The sequence below is a fragment of the Chlamydotis macqueenii genome, chromosome 6, assembly GCF_036417535.1.
Source record: "Chlamydotis macqueenii isolate bChlMac1 chromosome 6, bChlMac1.mat, whole genome shotgun sequence".
Lineage (NCBI taxonomy): Eukaryota > Metazoa > Chordata > Aves > Otidiformes > Otididae > Chlamydotis > Chlamydotis macqueenii.
Genome location: NC_141561.1, coordinates 37,899,689 through 37,917,994, shown reverse-complemented (window position 1 = coordinate 37,917,994; position 18,306 = coordinate 37,899,689). Strand labels below are relative to the sequence as shown.

Below are 18,306 nucleotides of genomic sequence, written 5' to 3'. Positions count from 1 at the left end.
GTAATTATGGGTGGTTGTTTCATCATCATAAGGTTGTTCTCTTGTGTATTTGATGTGTAGCCATATTCTCCTTCTGCCTTCTTGCAAATGAGTGCAGTGAGTGCCTTTATGTTTCTTCTTAGCTGAGATTTATCTCAGACCCCTCCAAGTACCCATATGCCATATGGTAGATTTAATTTGCAGTGTGGGCGCCCCTGGGGCTGCTGGCACTGCCCTTTTTAAGAGTGCGAGTTCAAGTCCCAGCTGGGCACACTGAGAGTTAGATGCAGGTAAGAGCTGTCAAGGCTTCTGATTTCGGTCTGTTCTGCCAGAGAGGTGAAACAGAGGGTGTGGCTCTTGAGTAAGAGGCAGTTACCAGTATCCTGTGTGGTACAGGGAGAGTGGGCAGCGTCCAGGAGAGTTCAGCCTGCTGCAGTGTGTATGTCCAGTATGGAACACACTGTACTTGGGAGAAGCAGCTGGTGATTCAGCAGTTGTATTTCTCTGTTGAACCAGCTATCATCCCCGTGTCAGATTTAAGCAACCGTGAACAGAAACTTCAGGTTCGAACTTGTTTGAACTTAAATCACCTCTTCCATAACTCGGAAGCAGGTGAAGAAGAGCAAGTGCAAGAGAGGTGTCAGCACCTGTGGCAGTGGCCATTGGGTCCTGGTGACACTGACAGTGTCCTTTTATTGCTGCTTGGAGCTGTATTTTGCATCCCAGACGAGCAAATGTGTGAATCCAGACATCTCAGAGTGCCTGCTGGAGCCCTGAGTACTTTGTCCCTCTTGTGACAAGTGCTGGCTGGCAGTGAAGGACATTTTCTCCTCTGTTAGCATTAGGGGCAGGGGCAAGGCTTGAGCTAGCTCAGGCTGAGCTGACATTCACGCAGTACTTTACAGTGCTTGAGGAGGGAGATGAGCCTGAGCTGAGCTTGTTTATCCAAATTCTTGCTCTGGCCCAACTCTTCCTTCCCCACCTGTCCAGCCTACCCCTTCAGAGACAGTCTCACACAAGGCGAATTCATAGGAGAGGTGGACGCAGTGGAGATGATGCTCTTCCCCTCTTGCACGTCCTCAGCTGGGCCCTGCTTTGGTTGTGACCTTTGCAGTGCTGCTGCGCTAGGCCTGAGCACCGAGCCCCATAGTAAAGAATGTGCTTCCTCCAGTCAAACCGCAGGGTTTCCTTGGGAAAGGGGAAGGAGGGATATTGCTTGTTGTTTGCAAAAATTCCTTATACTCTTCTTAGCAAGCCTAAGCTCCCCTGGAAAGCACCTGGCAGCTTCTAAGTGGAAAAACAACCAAGCATCTAAAAACTGCAGACCAGAGTTGGAAACACGTGTGCCCCGTGCAGTGCCGAAGTGGGAGTTTTGTTGAACCGTTGAGTTGGTATTCAGTGGAAAGGGTGTGAGTTTGTATTAGGCAGAAGCGACAGTGTGGCAGGGAGAGGAAGGTGGTGGTGGGACAGGGGGAGGAAGGCTGCTTCCCAGCAGCACTCGGTGACCGACATAGCCCTGGCTGAGAGCCCCCAGTGCTGTGCCCGTGTGCTTTTGGAGGGCAGACAGGGAGGCTGTGAGCGAGCCCCAAGCCAGGAGAAAGACCCTGGAGAAGAGCAAGGAGCTAGCATATGGGAAGATTTGGGATGGGAAGGAGGAGATTTTCCTACAAATGTAGGGAGACTCCAGGATGCAGCTTGTTGTAGCCACCGAAGTTTTTCAGACCTATAGAGGTGTACTAAAAGAGGTGGTCATCTTCATTAGGAAACGGCCTCTAACAAGGCGTGGGGGAGGATGGTTTGGGAACCATTTTATTTTCCTCCCGGTTGCTGTGTCCGTGGAATCAGTTAGTTTCTCTGAGCACTCATGTGAGTGCTCGAGCTGCAAGGAGCTGTGTCTGGGAGACAGACTAGTAAATTTGACAGGCTTTTTATTTTCTTTATTGTCATTTAAACATTTACATCATATCTCATTACCTTCTCTTGGCTGTAATTAGAAATCCTGTGGAATTAAGAACCATTAAATTCATTGAGATTTCAGCCTTGGGAATTTGCCCAGAGGCACACAGCTTACAGGCTTTCATAAAGCTTGACTTTCCTGGAGCCATCTCCCCCTCCCCTGCTTCATCCAAGCCTTTGTAAAAAGGAACCATCTTTTCAATTTTGCTAATTAATTGCTCTTGCCAACCAACAGATGTTTTGTAGCCTTTGAAGACCAGGAATAGCCAGGTATATAGCTTCAGCAGCCTTATGCTGACTGCCTGTGCAATTAGAGCAAGAACTTCTGAAGCTGAAGACAAGGACAAGCTGTTAAAGCCAAACAAGGAGTTATATTAACACAGAAGAATATATTTTTTCCCCCTATATTGGATTGGATGAATATTCCTGTCCCTTTACATTTATTCAGTTCTGAGGCACAGCCCTCAGTGGACTGAGAGAGAAATTACCATTCAGGATCTCTGTTATGATTAGTGATTTACTTATAAATTGCCTGACATGCATCAACATTACAAGGCCACAGTAAAAAAAGCTGCAAAGCCAACCGTGGGCAGTGCAGGGCAGAGATTCAGGCTTGAACCCTGCTGAGCCGAGCCCTGAAGGCAGGAGGACAGCTGCTTTCTTTCACCCGCAGCACCTCTGTTCACAGCCCGTGGTCTGTTTGTGTGCTCTCCCTCTTTTCTGTAGGGTTTTTTAGGAAGCTCTTTGGCAAAAAAAAAATTACTTAGACTCATTCTTAATACTAAGGACAGCAGTTAGTAAGACAGCATTGGTGGGTCTGAGCACTTACTCTTCCCTCCTGTTGCCTACATTATTAAAAATGATCTCACTGAAATAAATACCATCAATCAGTGCCAGCTGCAGTTTAGCTAGAGTGTAGACAAGGACAAACTGTGCGCTTTCGTTGCCTGCAGACAGAAGCTGCTTGGACTGGTTTAACTGCAGAGCAGTAAAACGCTGGAAGCAAACCGATCCGTTTTCCAGGAAGAAAGGGTATTCTGCAATCAAATATAACAAGGAAAGCAACCCTAGCTCATACCAAGGTTGCATGCGTACAGAGCAGAAATGAGTTAGAAAAGGGACTGTCCACCATGTGACGAGCCACTGCTGGGAGCAGAGTATGTCCTCTGCTGATGGAGGCAGAGATCTCACCGCAGTTTTACTTCCATGTGACTCCAGGCCACAGCACCACTCTTGGTCTACTGCATCATACCAGGGAGCAGCTCAGGTTCAGTGCAGTTCATCTGCTGGGAAAAGAAAGGGGTGCGTTGGGAAAAGTGTGTACGGCCATGTTGGTTACAATCAAAATATTGATGGAAAGAAAGAAGAGAATGTTTTTGTTGTGGCTTTTAAGAAGCTAGATGTGCAGGATGAGGTGTTTATAAAATCAGGATTGGTGGGAGATGAGAAGGGCTCGTATGTAAGAGCAAGCAGAACTGGAGAGCACTCGAGGAGAATGATGGTAATCTTAAAAAAGTGAATGAACTAACCCTGAACTCTCTCTTCTGCTTAGGACTTTCTCACCCATTGCTTTAGCTCCCGCTATCCAAAGTGGTTATTTTGGCATGAATTCACGTCTGTTTATTTGCCTTACCTAAGCATCTGATTTGAGTTTAATAGTTTAAGGAAAATTGGCCTGAATTCTGGATTTTTTCATGTTAACAGCTGCATCGTAGTTGTCGCCACTGTTTCACTATTACCTTATAATAGGTGCACAGAACGTGAGCATAATTAAGGTCGAAAAGGATGTGGTTAAACATGAGTATCACAGAAGATATATGAGTTTTGGGGAGGGAAAACAGTTAGCAGGAACTGTGTTTCCACAGGGTCGGTGGCTCACTAGCATGGACAGATTCCCTGACATCCCATCAGATTTGAAACCTCAGTTTAGTGTGCATGCAGAAGCAAGAAGCAGGACTGACAGTGACCTCTTAGCAAAAGGGGAAAAAAATGTGAGTTGGGATGCTTGAGGCTTAGACCTTATCAAACTCATTAGCTTATAAAGAAGGCCTTACTGATTGCTGTGATTAACATGCAAGTTCCTCAGTTTACAGACGATCTTTTGGCTATCTCACCGTCACCAGCCACAGCACTGGGAGGGCAAATGATCCAAAGTCCTTGCAGCTCATCGGAGCCTAAGAACAGTCCCCCGTGCGGGAGGAGGATTTTCAGCATGTCATTCACACAGTTTCAGCGCAGGAGAGCCAGGGAAATGCACAGACACTTCCCACCTCAGACAAATTTCAATTAAAATTTCTCTTCGAAAAGTCGGCACCGTATCTCAGGAGAGGTTAACAACGTGGCACAGAAGTGTGAGAGCATACTTGAACGGATCCCATATAGAGATTTGAAGCTCAGTGGACACAGACTCCTCTTTCGAGCCCAGAAAAAAAGATTAGTTAGGTTATGCAATTGCTGGAGCTGGCGTAAAACCAGATGCATGCCAATTACCAGCCCGTATGCAAATGCTTGTACTGAAACGCAGGATGCAGCTGGACGTGGCTCTGGGCACCCTTCCAGGATTATTCCAAGCCACATTATGACAGTTTTGAAAGAGAAGGGCTCTGTGGAGCTGGTAATTTTTTACAGCCTTTCAGAAAATAGAGGAAATTACCACTACATCCAGATCTTAACTGGGGTTTGGTTTTTTTGAAGGGAGAAGGAATTTCTGCATGTTGATGCCAATCAGGATGTACTTGAGGCACTTGCGCTCCAAGACAGAAGGCCATCAATCTGTTTGCCAAGTGCGTGGCCTGAGTGCCAGATGTGCTTGGGATAGAAAGCAGGCTTCTTGAATTTGTCAGCAGTTGTATGAAAAGAATTAAAAAATATACCACCAGATAATGCCAGCTCCTGGGGATGCTGCAGGGAAACCCTGCTGTATTCAGACGCCCCTGGCCCCGCTGAGGTTTCTGTTCCTGCTGCTGCTTGACTTCCACGTGAAAAGCCCTCTCGGGTGCAGCAGCAATGGCAGACAAACTGTCACACAACATTTACTCGCAAGGTGCCTCTTAAAAGAGCTGATGCCAGGAGAGCAGGGACTCTATAGTCTCACAGTTACATATCTCAGCAGATGGAAAAGATAAATTGAGAGCTGCCACCAGCAGACATGAAACATTACAAGTTTGATCAAAATATTACATAGCAAGCGTCCTGACAAGGAGAGGCGTTTAAAATGCTTGTGTCTGTCTTGGCAACACAGAACTGAATCAGTCAAAGTATGTGGCCTCATCCTGGGTGGAGAAATTATATGAACACCCTTTGAGGAGAGAAAAGTTTAGGGGAAAAAAATAAAAATAAGTACTGTCAGTGCCATTTTTCAAATTTGGCCCACATAGATGCTATGAAATGTAATGTGGTCTTCAGTGGAGAGCTGGTTTCCGTAAGGGTTCGGTTTGGCTCGGTGAACCTCATACCTACTAGGTGGCTCAGGGCACCAGCTTCTACTTTTTCTGACCTGGACTAGGACACTCCCCTGCTGCCCCATGTTTCATCAGACTCCTTTGATTGTTGGCTGCCTGCCCTTGAGATCAGGGAAGGGAGGAGGTGAAATGAGTCGCTGTTGGAGCAGCAGGGCAGGTTTAGGTCCCAGTATTGTACACCAGGACTCTGAACTAGGAGAACAGCTGGTCATAGGCGAAGGAGGACAGCTGAAGGATCAGTCTGCAGTCTTGCCACCAGGAAGCCTCAACTGGTGGTTCTCTGTAGAGTTTGTAGGTGAATCTGCAGCCAATTAAAATATCCTGGAAGCACTAGGAAACTGCTGAAAGCCACTCGTGTTGCTGTAGGGCTGGTAAACAAACATGCTGCCTCTCAGGATCAGAAACCATTCATCTGGACAAATGCTTCTATTACAGCAAAAGCTCTAGACAAGTTATGAGGAAAAATGAATGTGAAACCATCACTGTGAGCCAGGAAGGTGGCTTGATTGTATGTTGTTGTTGCACCTTTGCAGAGCCTGCTCAGTGTGATAGATGGAGGGGTTGTTGCAGCTATAGGGCATGGGTAGCACTTCAAGAGGGCAAAAGAGGTGACACAAGGTGCTCACCATCAAAGATGACCAGACGGCAGAAAAGAACTCCAGTACTGGGCTGTCTGTCAGAGCCTTCAGGCTTTCTGGAGCCTGCTAGGACACCAGGGAGACTTTGTTTGCCCTCTTGGTGCACCCAGTGCACTGCACATCATTTCCCCTTCTGCACCTTCTGCTGACTTCCAGCTGAAGATAAGAACAGGGCAGAAGAGAGATGATTTATTTCGAATTCAGCAGGTTTTAGTAACTTCAGAATAATCAGATGCCCACAGCTGTGTTTCCTTGCTGAAATCTGTACTCAGAGGTATGGTTTTTGGAACAGCTGAAAGGTAAGCGCTGCCAAATAACGGCATGTTATCAGAGGACCCACTGAAGAGGCACAGAGCAGCGCGCTGCAGAAACGGCTCGCCTCTTCCTGAACGTGCCATCGCTGCTAACCGGGATGCAGATATCCCCGTCAGGGAGTGCTGTGCTACCTGAATGTTAAGTCATGGCTCCGGTGAATGAAATGACTGCTCATTTCTGACTTTTGACTTATTACTGCTCTTACTGAGCTCAAGAGCTAGCAATGTGTCATGCTCTCCATAGACAGTAATTTGAAACACATCAGTGATTCATTACAGTGACTTAAATGAACACAATTTTCTTTTTGCGAACAAAAAATCAAAAGATCAAAGGGCAACAGTTCTTTCATGCTGAAAGCTGTAATGTTTCCTAGTCCAGATGTCCCCTTTGCGTGAAATGGGGGACAGCGACGGTGACATAGGTTGTGTCTTTCAAATACTGTAGCACTTCTTTGTACATGCACATGACATGCTTTTAAACATGTTACCTTCCAGATGAGCATTTTGCATCACCAAATGCTCATCAGTAGATAAAAGTTTAAAATTAAGTATGCTTTTGTGAAAATGGAGAGAATGGATTGCTTGTGGAGTGTTCTAAGTACTGTGGTAGTAGATGATTAATAATCATAGAAAGAGAAAATAATTTAGGTTGGAAAGGATATCTGGAGGTTATCTGAACCAGTCTTCTGCTCGGAGCAGGACTAACGTCAGACAAGTATCAGATTGTTGTTTATGAACATCTCTAGAGATGGACGTAGCACTGCTTCTCTGGTCAGTCTACTCCTGTGCATAACCACTCTTGGCATGAAGACTATATTTCTGATGTCTAATCACTGTTTCCTATGCTGCAGCTTGTACCAGTTGCTTCTTGTCCTTAAGCCATGCACTTCTGAGAAGAGCCTGGCTCTGTCTTCCCCTGCAGCCCTCCTTTAGGTAGAGGCAGCCTGGAGTTAGCTCTCCCCCTCCCCAGTCATCTCTTCAGGTTAAACAAGCCCAGGTCCTCTCACCTCTCCTCATATGACAACTCCTCCAGCCACTAACCATCATAGTGGTTCTTCCCTGGACACTCTTGTAGTTTGGCAACAACTGTGTTGCACTGGGGTGCCCAAAATGGACCCAGTGCTTCACCTCCTGGTTCTGCTTCTGCAGCCCATGGTGTAATCACCCTTCATCACTGCATGGGTGCGCTGCTGATTCGTGTCCGTCTTGCCACCCACAAGGACTACCAGGCCCTTTTCTGCCTCCCTCTTTGATTTGGAAGAACCCACAGAAAGCCACGTGGATTGTTATGATGTTATGTTTTGTATCTGTTAATCTACCCGTCACCCCCAAAACTATATTAAGAAAACAGTAAATCAAGCACTTGGCCGCTAACATCAGGATCAGAATTTGACTGGAAAAAGAAGTGAGGCAATTAGCATCTGCTCCTGAAAATTAATATCCCCGTAACAGGGTCAACATATTACGTGAAAGCTCCTCACCTGCAAAGTCAACAGAGTCAAACAGCTTTCAAAAGCTAGTGATGGGAAGAGAGGCAAACAAATGAGGTGGGTGACATCGTAAACAGCTACTGCGGCTTCTGCAGTTGCCATCTGCAATGACAACGCCGGAGCTAAGGCTGGTCATACAGCTTCGTATCTGCTCTGTTGGTAATTAGCATCAGGGATATGCGATACCGATGGCAGGTGCGTGGTTAGTGAAAGTAGTGTTGGTTGGAATCAGTACTTTTTTTTATTCTCTGTTGTCAAAACAGAGTAATTATTACAGGAGCAGGAAGCCTCCTCCAGAACGGAGGGGAAGGAGATCATTTAAGTGTAAACCTGGGCCTAAGCTCTGTGGGGAATCAAGATCCAAGTAGGCAGAAGCTGCTGTGATCACTGGAAGATTACTTATTTAATTCATCTGTTTCTGCACTGTTCTGTGGATGACTTTCTGCATGCACTGAACCCTTTTGGGCCCCGTGGGCGCATTTTATGTGTCCGGTGCAAGGTGAATGAGGCCCATTAGCCTGACGCAGACTTGCACGCCAACTTGCACTTTGCTGAGAACAAGGTGTTCGTGGAACATATGTGGTAACTCTGGTGTGTATACTGCAAAGGGCTGCGACCATTTGCGGTGATGTTTCATTTTACGGAGTAACCAGTTAAATTATTTGATGTCTTAATTTTAATAAAGCTGCAAGAAGGAAGAATTCAGGGCAAGCATGGACAGAGGAATAACCTGAGCAGATAGAAATAACGTTTTTGAGATGGTTTAGTACGGCTGAACCCATTTCTGAAAACAGTACTCCCTTTGGGAGATTGCTAGCATTGACCAGAGCCTGTTGTCCTTTAATGAAGTAGCTAAATGACTCACAAGGACCCTGTGAGCCCCTCTTCACACACATTTGCAGTGAAGTGGTGAAAAGGCATCCCATTAAACTCAGTGAAAGGTAATCAAATGACTATTTTTATTTAAGCAGCAAAATAGGTAGCTAGATCTGGAAGATTTATGCTCAGGTGGTACAATCCAGTGCTCTTAGTTATTGAGCAGTTGGAAGTACGGACCTGCAGGCTGCACATAACACTGAATGCTTTTAATAGAAATAAAGAATATCTTGCTGTTACCATCAAGCCTTGAAACTGACTTCCAGCTAATGACCCAAATAATCTTTACTTGAAATTGTGTAATTGAGATCGAAGGCTGTCTGGGGCTTCTAGCTGGTACACAGATTCCACTTCCATGAGCTTCTGAGTATGGTCATTGAGCGGAAATGGAGAAGGTTAAAACTCTCATTTTCATTATCAAGCTCCCCCCATCTCCCAATACAAATGTGACATTTCAATTTTACACAGTCCAACTCTTCTTAAATCATCTGTATAAAAACTTCAGATCTTGATTGATGATGGATGAGCTATTGTCTCCTGAAGCACCCAGTTCTCATTACCCTTTAAGACATAGCTTATTAATGATGAACCTGAAGTGCTTTCCCAGTGGGTCGTCAGCAATCAGCTGTGCTAAGAGATCAAAAGACTTGGTTTGGCATGAAATTTCCAGGCCAAAGCCATTTTCAGATAATGCATTCAGCATCTTGCGTGAAATATGGCAGTGTTTGGAGAGTGATACGGTATTTGACAACAGATGCCCATCACCTGGGTGAGGGTGGTGAAGACGCAGCACTCTCAGCATGCAAAGGCGCTTCAGCTCTAGTGAAGGCTGACCTTGGAAATTAAGGCATCATCAACAGGCACTATGTAATACATATATATGTATATGGTGTGTTGTAAAAGACAGTCAGCAGGCAGTCAGCTTGGAAGGTATAAGATATCATCTGTTTTGCTTTTGAGGTGGTTACAGTGGATGTGCCCGGCAGTTGTTTCTAATGAACTCCTTCCCCTTTCTCTGCCCACTTTAGAGCTAGTTATTTGCGTTCTCACTGTGCCTTCTTCCAGTTCATCATGGCAACTGGCTTTGTAGCACCAGAGAATAGCTTTTAATTTGTAACCTTAAATAGCAATAACAATTTTATAACCAGTTCTATAACAATTTTGGAACCAGATTCTATTGCTGGATGGGTGCCTACAGCCCCCACTGCATATCAACGCACAGGAGTTACTTGTGCTTCAGGATACATTGCAGAATGTGAACAACTTTTGCAACTTAATCCACATTAGAACTGGATATTAGACCGTCAGGGATTACACTGTAGAAAAGAAAAAGTCAGGAGAAGAAAATGTCCTTCTAACAGATGGATGAAGAAGAATGGGTGGATGAATGGATGTGTATGTTTCCATTTCTCCTGTTGGTATTGTAAGTATTGCATGGTAGGCTACCAAAGTTATATGGTAGTGGTACCGCTTGATCCCTGAGCTAATGGAAGCAAGAAAATAGCAGGTATAACAGATAATACATTTCTGATTCAGCTTCCTGAATAAATAACCATTTAGTAGAATTTTAATAATATGCAGATGTAAATTCCCCACAATCATTTGGCAGCAATAAGCAAAATAATGACGGAAGTCAGTAGTGAGTGCACTTGCTGATTTATTTTCATACAACTTTGGTTACAGAATTACGCTGCTTTTAAGCCAGTAAATTAGCTATAATAAGGAAGGTGATAGGATTTTGCATTAACTTCAGAATCAAGCGGCAAAAGAGCTTGGAGCTACTCCTTTGCGTGGAACTTGTGCTTCAAAGCCCCTTTGTTTAACTCCGTGTCTCTGGGCAGCACAGAAGTCCAAGGGTGAGGGTTGCTGCCAGCGTGGTACAGTAGGTATTTCAGGCAGCGGCTGATGGAGCAGAGCACTCTGCCTCCTGTCTCAGGCAGCAGTGTTGTACTTAGACTTTCCAATGTCACAAAAAATTGTTTCAGAAGACATAAGTACTCTCCCCAAAATTATATTTAAAATACGTTCCATTGTGAGCAGTTCCTTTTAGTGCTGCTTTGGCAGGAACTAGCTTCTTTCTTCGTGGTAGAAATCACAGAATTCGCTAGGGGACTTGTCATTCTCCTTCCTGCTCCAGTCTCAGGGTTCAGCAGAGAGGCACCTCAGGTGTCACAGGCAGGAGGAGAAGGCTCTTCTTGCCTGGCTTCCTTTGCCAGCTCATCTGCATAGGCAGAGATGCCTGCCTTTCTCCTCCTGTTTGTTGTTTAACTTTGTCTTTCTCTTTCAGTGCTGTAAATTAAAATGAAATGATGACTTTACGATGATGAGTTCATTATACAGTAGCTCTATTGTATATTGATTACATTTGTGCTTCATTTGCTCACCATGTTACAGGGTTTATTAGGTCTTTCCAGGCATTGTTCTTGCTAAGAGAGGGCAGAGAAGTGCGGAATGCCTTTTGAGTTTAAGTCAGCGAAGCAGATGCGTCTGTGCTGATGTACACATGCCAAGGACTCGGGGTAAAGAAAAGTAGGATAGCAGGTTGGAATGGGAAGGTAGAAATCTGATCCCACAGAGCAGGAAGAGCCAAGCACAAGTATTTGAACGATTGTACTAAACTTTGGACTCAGAGTTATTTAATATCTGTAAAAGCCCATCTTTGGTGGTATTACTCAGGTTTATTAGCGCCTCGCTGCATGAATAGACCTGTGGACTTTAATTCTGTCATCTGTGACAAACAGTGCAGTGCAGAGCAAATAAAGAGCCTGCATCAGTTTTTGGGGAAGGGCAGCAGGAACAACGCTTACATTCAGTGATGAGGGAAGGCAGAACATTTTCCATGCTTGCTGTTAGCAAATCACAGGGGAAATTGTCAGCTTCCCTGACAGTACAGAGGGGACACTTTCTGATTACTTTAATGCTGAAAAAAAGTCTTTCTCTACAAATTTAAACTATTTTACTTTTAGACAGAGATGCTGCCTACTATACAAGAATGCATCAGAGTTCCTAGCAGAAAAGGAAATTGGATAGGTATCGTCATGAGTGAATGCTCTGAAAACCAGAAATCACGCCAGTGCAGGTGTCCAGAGTGACCCTGTTTGGAATCATATGCAAGTGTTTCAGAAACTATGAGTGTAGATTTTACATTTTTTCATGGCTTGTTAGATGTTATTTTTAATCAAAATCTGGGCCATAATGGATTAGGTAATCCTGGATAGCTGGGACAACACAGAAATCGGCACTAGTCATGTTTTCAAGTGTTCTGCTAAGTCCCGCTTTTTCCCCAGAGCGGAATTGCTAACAGATGCTGTATGGGTTTTTTTCAGGGATCATAAGAATATCATACAGACAGGTCATTGCTGTATCTCTAATCTGGATTCTCCTCTGTATAAGATGATGATTATTGTTTTCATTTTTAAGCCCCTTTTCAGTGAAAAGCCAAGCTTTTAAACGAGATGTTTCTAAGAAATGGTAATACTCTGAACTGATTAATATGGTGGAAGGATGTACCTACCGATGATCCTTTATTTAATACGTTCTTCTCTTGGGGCATACCTCCTCTGTATGCTGTGGCCTGTAAACCCTGAAATGAAAAAAAAAAAGGCAGTAATTCCTTCCTCGTTGTTTGTCAACATTAGCATTCCCACTACAGCTTTTAAAGGTTTTTCCTTTTCCTGGGCAGTAAGGATGATCAGACAACGTTAATCATTGCTACCATCATCAGGATTTACTGTCTCTGTGAGAAGTGTGACGCTCCTGGCTGTACAGCACCACTTAATGTCATCCTAAGGTGCCATTAGTAACTGACCTTCAGCATTTCTGTGCTGAGGCTTGAATCTCTGAGGCGAAGCAGTGCAGGAGGTTTTAGCTGCATTAGCTCCTGTTAACTTTAATGAAAGTCACGTGGAGTGTCCTCTGCTTTGGAAGTATGAGAGCCAGGTTAAGTAGAGAAACTGTGAATATGAACAGGAGTTTAGAGAGTAAAAAACCTAACTTACTGCTCCAGAGGAAACTCTGGTGCTACAACCAGCAACTGTAAGATCATTTTCTTGTTGAACTTTGACAAATCAAGTCTTTACAGACAGGACAACAAGCCATTTTTTATAACAAACTGATATAAACATGAAATTTTAAAAACCCCCGCAACATTCATCTGCTCAGAAACCGTCTCCATTTGACACAATGCTTCCAGCAAGGCATGCCAGTAGTACTTCTGGATCATAGTATTTGAGATTTAGATCATAGAGACTGAGTACCTGAGTATTTTGGATCATGGTATTACAGCAGCACAGACTGATCAAAACCCATACTTTTCTGGACACCGGAAAAGTATGGTCCGGACTGGACCCTTCTCATGTACTGTGGGCTCAGAAAGTTCCTACCCCAGCGGAGCACGTTAGTTTATTGTATTTTTTAAATGTTCATACGTATTAATGAAATACAGCACAGTGTGGTTGACTGCTTGTGTTTTTAAAGTCGGTTAAGTCTTGAAGGTTATTTGACCACAAATGACAGTACTGTTCCGTACTTGATTACGCTGGAACAACAGGTAAACCCAGTAACTCACCTAGCAACTATGCGGCTCTCTTCATCGGGTTTCTTCTGCATATAAATGAATGGTTCCTATTTAGAAATACTGTAAGCTACTTGCCCTCCAGTTTTCAGAGTATTCAGTGAGATTACAGTGAGAATTTTTTTTGTGTTTAAATTTCATGCCCTCTCTCTCCAGTACACAAAGCAGCAACTGATTTTACCGGCTGTCTGAAGTCTTACAAGTATGTTCTCTTGTTCTTTTATGCAGAAATACTGAATGGAGGGGTGTATGTTGGCCAGAACAAATTTCTTTGCTTCGCGGACACCATTCATTGGCAGGATATCGTGCGTAACCCCTGGGCCTCCAACTTCACTTTGGTTCCAACAAATGGCAGCTCAGGATGTAAGTACTGGTTTTATCCTTAGTCTTGTCATCCACTCAGCATGAAGCAGGATAAATGTGACCACAAGTTTTCCCTCATCCTCTGTTACTGAGAATTATATTTGTAAATTTTCCCTGCATTCTTCACTGCATTCTTCAAAGTTTGTACGATGCTTGTAGCAACACTTAGTCTAATCTTAAAAACACTTGGTTTGTAGAGAGCGTTTGTGAACATCATATATTTTCTGAATTTTCTCTCATCTGTTTTCTCTCTTTTGTATATTCTTTATTCTATTTATTGCTAAAGCTGCTGTGCTGCTGTGGAAGCACAGACGTTATTGTTTGCTTTGCATTTGTTCCTGCTGCTCAGGCTGGTCCTTGAGTCACAATGGTCTGTCTGTGGCATCATAATTAGCTGCTGGAGTAATTATGGTACAAGCTTATGGATATTCTGACTTTAGATGAGAAAGAAATAGCCTGTTGTCTTGTGTGTATCTGTGAGGACAGACAGAATTTGCAGAGGATGGGGTGCTTTTCACAATATAGCCAATATTTCTCTGTTTTTAATATGCGCTCTGTATTTTAATGCTCTCTATTTCAAACTTGGAGTATCTATGTACTTTGATTAATTTGTTCGATCTATTTATCTATTTCCCTTCCCTAGAGTTACTCACCTTCAGTAGTATTTTGATGATTCTTGCAGCAATAATGAATTCTAGTGAATGGGGTGACAGTGATACAAAGTGTTTAGGTAAAATATTCTATAATGTAGTAAAGTGCATTCAGAATGAATGCCATGCTATTGAACAGTACCCTCAGGAGGTATCGACATCCAAATTCAGGTATAGGCTGGGAAGAAGTTTATATCTGATGTCAGGAGTGACACCACAGCAGATATATTGTTCTGAGCATTCCAGATATAGGGACATTCTGGACTGCTTACCATATCCTAAGATGTTGTCAAGGATGTATCAATGACTGATTGCCTCTTTAGCTTCTGCTTCAGCCCAGAAAAACTTCAGTTCTTCAGCTGTATGTTAGGAACTTGGAGGGAAAAAAACTTAGACTCTAGATATTTGATGAGTCCCCTTAATTTCTAAGCAGTAAATTGGTTAAAAAACAAGTGCTTTGTGGTATAAAAGATTTTATATGAGCGGGTGAGATATACGAAAGCTGATCTGCTACCCTCAACACCAGAGCACAGCTGAAGGCTTCCTTCCTGAAGGCTGGAAACCCGACGTAGTTGTAATACAGCCAGCTATCGTATTTGCACATTAAAAAACCTCATTGCTGGTGATGATCAGTTCTGAGCAGAACTGATAAAACCTTTGAAGGTTAGGGAATGCCTGTACCCTTTTATGAGTCATTACTTCAACAAGAGGACGACTTGACTGTTACTCTATCCTGTTCTGTTACTGGGTTTTCTTTAATCCTTACCAGTTCTTTGAGACACGTACTTCTGCAACACCAAGGTAATAAGCTCTTTTACAAAAGCAACCGCCATCAATACTATCTTTTTGAGCTAGCGAAAGTTTTACTGGGAACTGCAGAGGAATCGGAACAATATCAGTGCTGAGTACTTTTGGAATCACACCTGATAGTGATAAAGGCAAATATTAGCTCCCACTGCAAGATCAAAGAATGTATATACCTATGTCCAGTTTTCTTAAAACATTTTTTCATTTCTTTTTAGTTGTTTTGAAGCATAGGGAAGGAACAATCTGTTCTTTGCCATTTGTGCTTGATAAACCTGATAAACAGCATTATTTCAATGAGGATTGAGAGCTATGTACCAAGGCAGCTTAATTAAGATAGCCACCCCAGTTTTACTTTATTTTTCCTCACTTAGGATGGAGCAGAGCACAGCTGGACTGTATTTAATTTAATAAACATAAGTCTTCTCATTCAAGAAACTGGATTCCATCTCAATACCATTCATGAGTTCTGTGAAATTTGATTAAATTAGCTAATCCAAACCGTTTCTGACTTTACAGCTTACGTAGGTGAAAGTCTAAACCCCATTACACAGCCAACCAATGGCTAAAATGGTTTAACAAAGGTGTTAAGGCCTCGAGAAACAAAGAATTGAGGTACAGAAATCACCATTTTAAAGAGTCTAAAATTAAATAGCTGCCCATGCATGTGCGTGCAGGTATTACACACACACACACATATGTGTGTGTGTATATTTAAAGCCTTCAGATGAAATCAGTCAAATGTGGAACCTTATTACTACCTGTCAAGAGGCAGGAGAAATGGAATATGCTACACTGATTTGTACTGGTGCAGAAAGGACTTGGAGAAATGAACATTGTATTATAACCCTAAAATGGAAATCACTATACAGTATCATTAAATAAGGTATATGCTTCTCAAATTTGGCTCACATGTCACTTTTCATGATGTGCTAGGCAGTGGGGGTGCTTGCTGGGCCCAGCCTTGCTATTTTTCCACTGCTGCAAATGATACACAGTGAATTGCAAACTCTTTGGTACATTTCTGCATAGACTGTGACTCCTACTTTTTTGGATCCAGCATGTATATGTCATTTACTGTTTATTTTACATGACCGTATTAAATTGCCTGAAGTCTCAGGTACCTCCTATCAAATGCAAATCTTGGTGAAGTCCATTGGAACTGAGTAAGTGCAGGTTGCTTGGCATTACCCAGAATATCCTGAGTGCAAGGAAAGCCCTCTGGGACTTTCCACATCAGAATATCTTGAAAAGAATGAGAGAGTCTAAAAACCTTTACAGGAGAGGGAGAAGGTCTGTCAGAGAGGCTGCAGCAGTCTGGGAATGTAAACCAACCAAACCTTCTGCGTCAAGCTCAACAAAGTCTGTACTGGTAGTGATTTAGGGAAGTCTGTATAAACGTGTGATCGTGTAAGACCTGGCTGGATGCATTGGCCTATGTGCCATGTTTAGCCAGGGCTGGAGGGTAGCTTATGCCCCAGGAATTGTTAGGGCTGTTTTGCTGTGACCACCTCAGTAGTGCTCCCTGACAGAGAATATTTCAGGGACAAAAGGCTGCAGATGAATGTCAGAATCAGGCATTTCATCATTCCAGTAGGTCCTAAAGCTTAAACCACAGTTTGGTGTTTTGGCATTGCTCGCCTTGTTGGCAGCCGTCAGTCGCCAATATAAAATCTCCCCCAAAGTGTCTACATCTCTGAAAAAAAACAAGGGCCTGCATTCAGAGAAGAGCCCAACGCTTGCTGAGTTTTTGCCGATGTCAGAGGGAATGCCAGCAGGTTGGTAGAAATGCGCTGTCGTACTAGGAGCACCTGTGCACCAGCGCATGTGTGCGCGGGGCTCGGCCACGCTCCTTCCTCGTCTTCCCCCCCCCGTGAGGAGCCAACACCCCAAGCTGCCCCTGCTGCTCTCCTCCCAGGCCAGGCAGAAGAGCTGATAATGGTCCCACTTCAGGGATAATTTCACTTGCAACCCTCCCTGCTGCTCCGAGGCAATCAGCAGAGGAGGAAGACAAAACAGCAGAGTGAAATGAAGATGCTTTGAAATGAAATCAGTCACCCTGCCTCTGTGCTCATTTCATACCTTGGATCTGCCAACTCTGGCAATCCCCTTCATTTACATCAGTGTTAGACAGAAGAGAATGTGGCCAGTGAACTCTGGGGATAAAGCTGCTCTGATTCCCTCCTTCGCAGGCTTTCATTGTTACATCAGCGTTAAGAAGCCAGTTGAAAAGGCCATCACGTCTTAACCGCTAGAATAGAAATACTGCAGACATACGAATCCTAAGTGCTGCTTCTCCTTTTTTCTTTAGCCCGAAATGCATTCTGCCCCTTGTTTCATCTTCTGTTCAAATGTATGCAGAAAAGCTTTGTGTTAGAGGCCTTTGAATTACACAGCCTTACTGTACAGCTGAATGCAGCCAGTGGCTGCGGGCGCAGAGCTCAGTGTGTACTGGTGAGATGTAATAAATAAACGTTGTACCAGGGATCACTCATTGACCTGAAATCATCGCTAGCAGCCTGGAGTTTTTAAGCTGGGCACCTTGTAATGGGAATCTCAGAAGTGCTTAACTGTCTAAGGAACAAAATTTTCCCTTTGGGTATAAGTTACTGATTTGTTTCTGCAATGCTAAAAATCTATTTTCTCTCCTTTCAAAACTAAGCCATGAATTCAGGCACGCTAAAGCCACGCTTTGCAAGAGCCTGTTCCCTTCTTGCCACATCCACTTGGTTTTAGTCCCTTAACTGAGGAGCTGGAGCTCTGTCCTTTGGAGCTAGAAACCCAAAGTGCACTTCCCAGCCATGGTGCAAGAAATAAAGCAGGAAATAAGCATTAGACTTCTTGCCTAAAACACCTCTAGATTAGTAGACAAATCCTGTGTCACCAGCTTGAGGGAAAGTGCGGTGAAAACTCAGCTGCTTTGGCCAGTGTCCTCCATGTCCTCCTTGGCTTGGTGTTTAGCAGAAACTGGACCAGCCCCTCGTTGCGCCAGGTGAGTTTTTTGCAGCATTTGACAAGGACACCGTAATCTTAAATCAGAATTTTCAGTGGAGCTTTGGTTGGAGATTTTGTTTCACAGAAAAGCCTGAGGTGCTTGAATTATTGCATTGAGGTCGCTTGCATAGCTAATAGCATAGGTTCAAATAAGTCAATAATGACTTTGAAAATACTGAAACTATGTGGATGCATGTTCATGATGGAG

The 18,306-nt window shown here is 43.7% G+C and overlaps 1 protein-coding gene across 1 annotated transcript in view; it reads left to right on the top strand.

Moving 5' to 3' along the window:
* Window positions 1–18,306, top strand: part of ERBB4 (erb-b2 receptor tyrosine kinase 4) — a 395,635-nt gene that overhangs the window by 167,072 nt on the left and 210,257 nt on the right. The window contains exon 5 of the mRNA XM_086751200.1: window positions 13,516–13,650. Coding sequence (XP_086607326.1) covers window positions 13,516–13,650 — 135 coding nt within the window. The remainder of the gene's footprint in view (window positions 1–13,515; window positions 13,651–18,306) is intronic.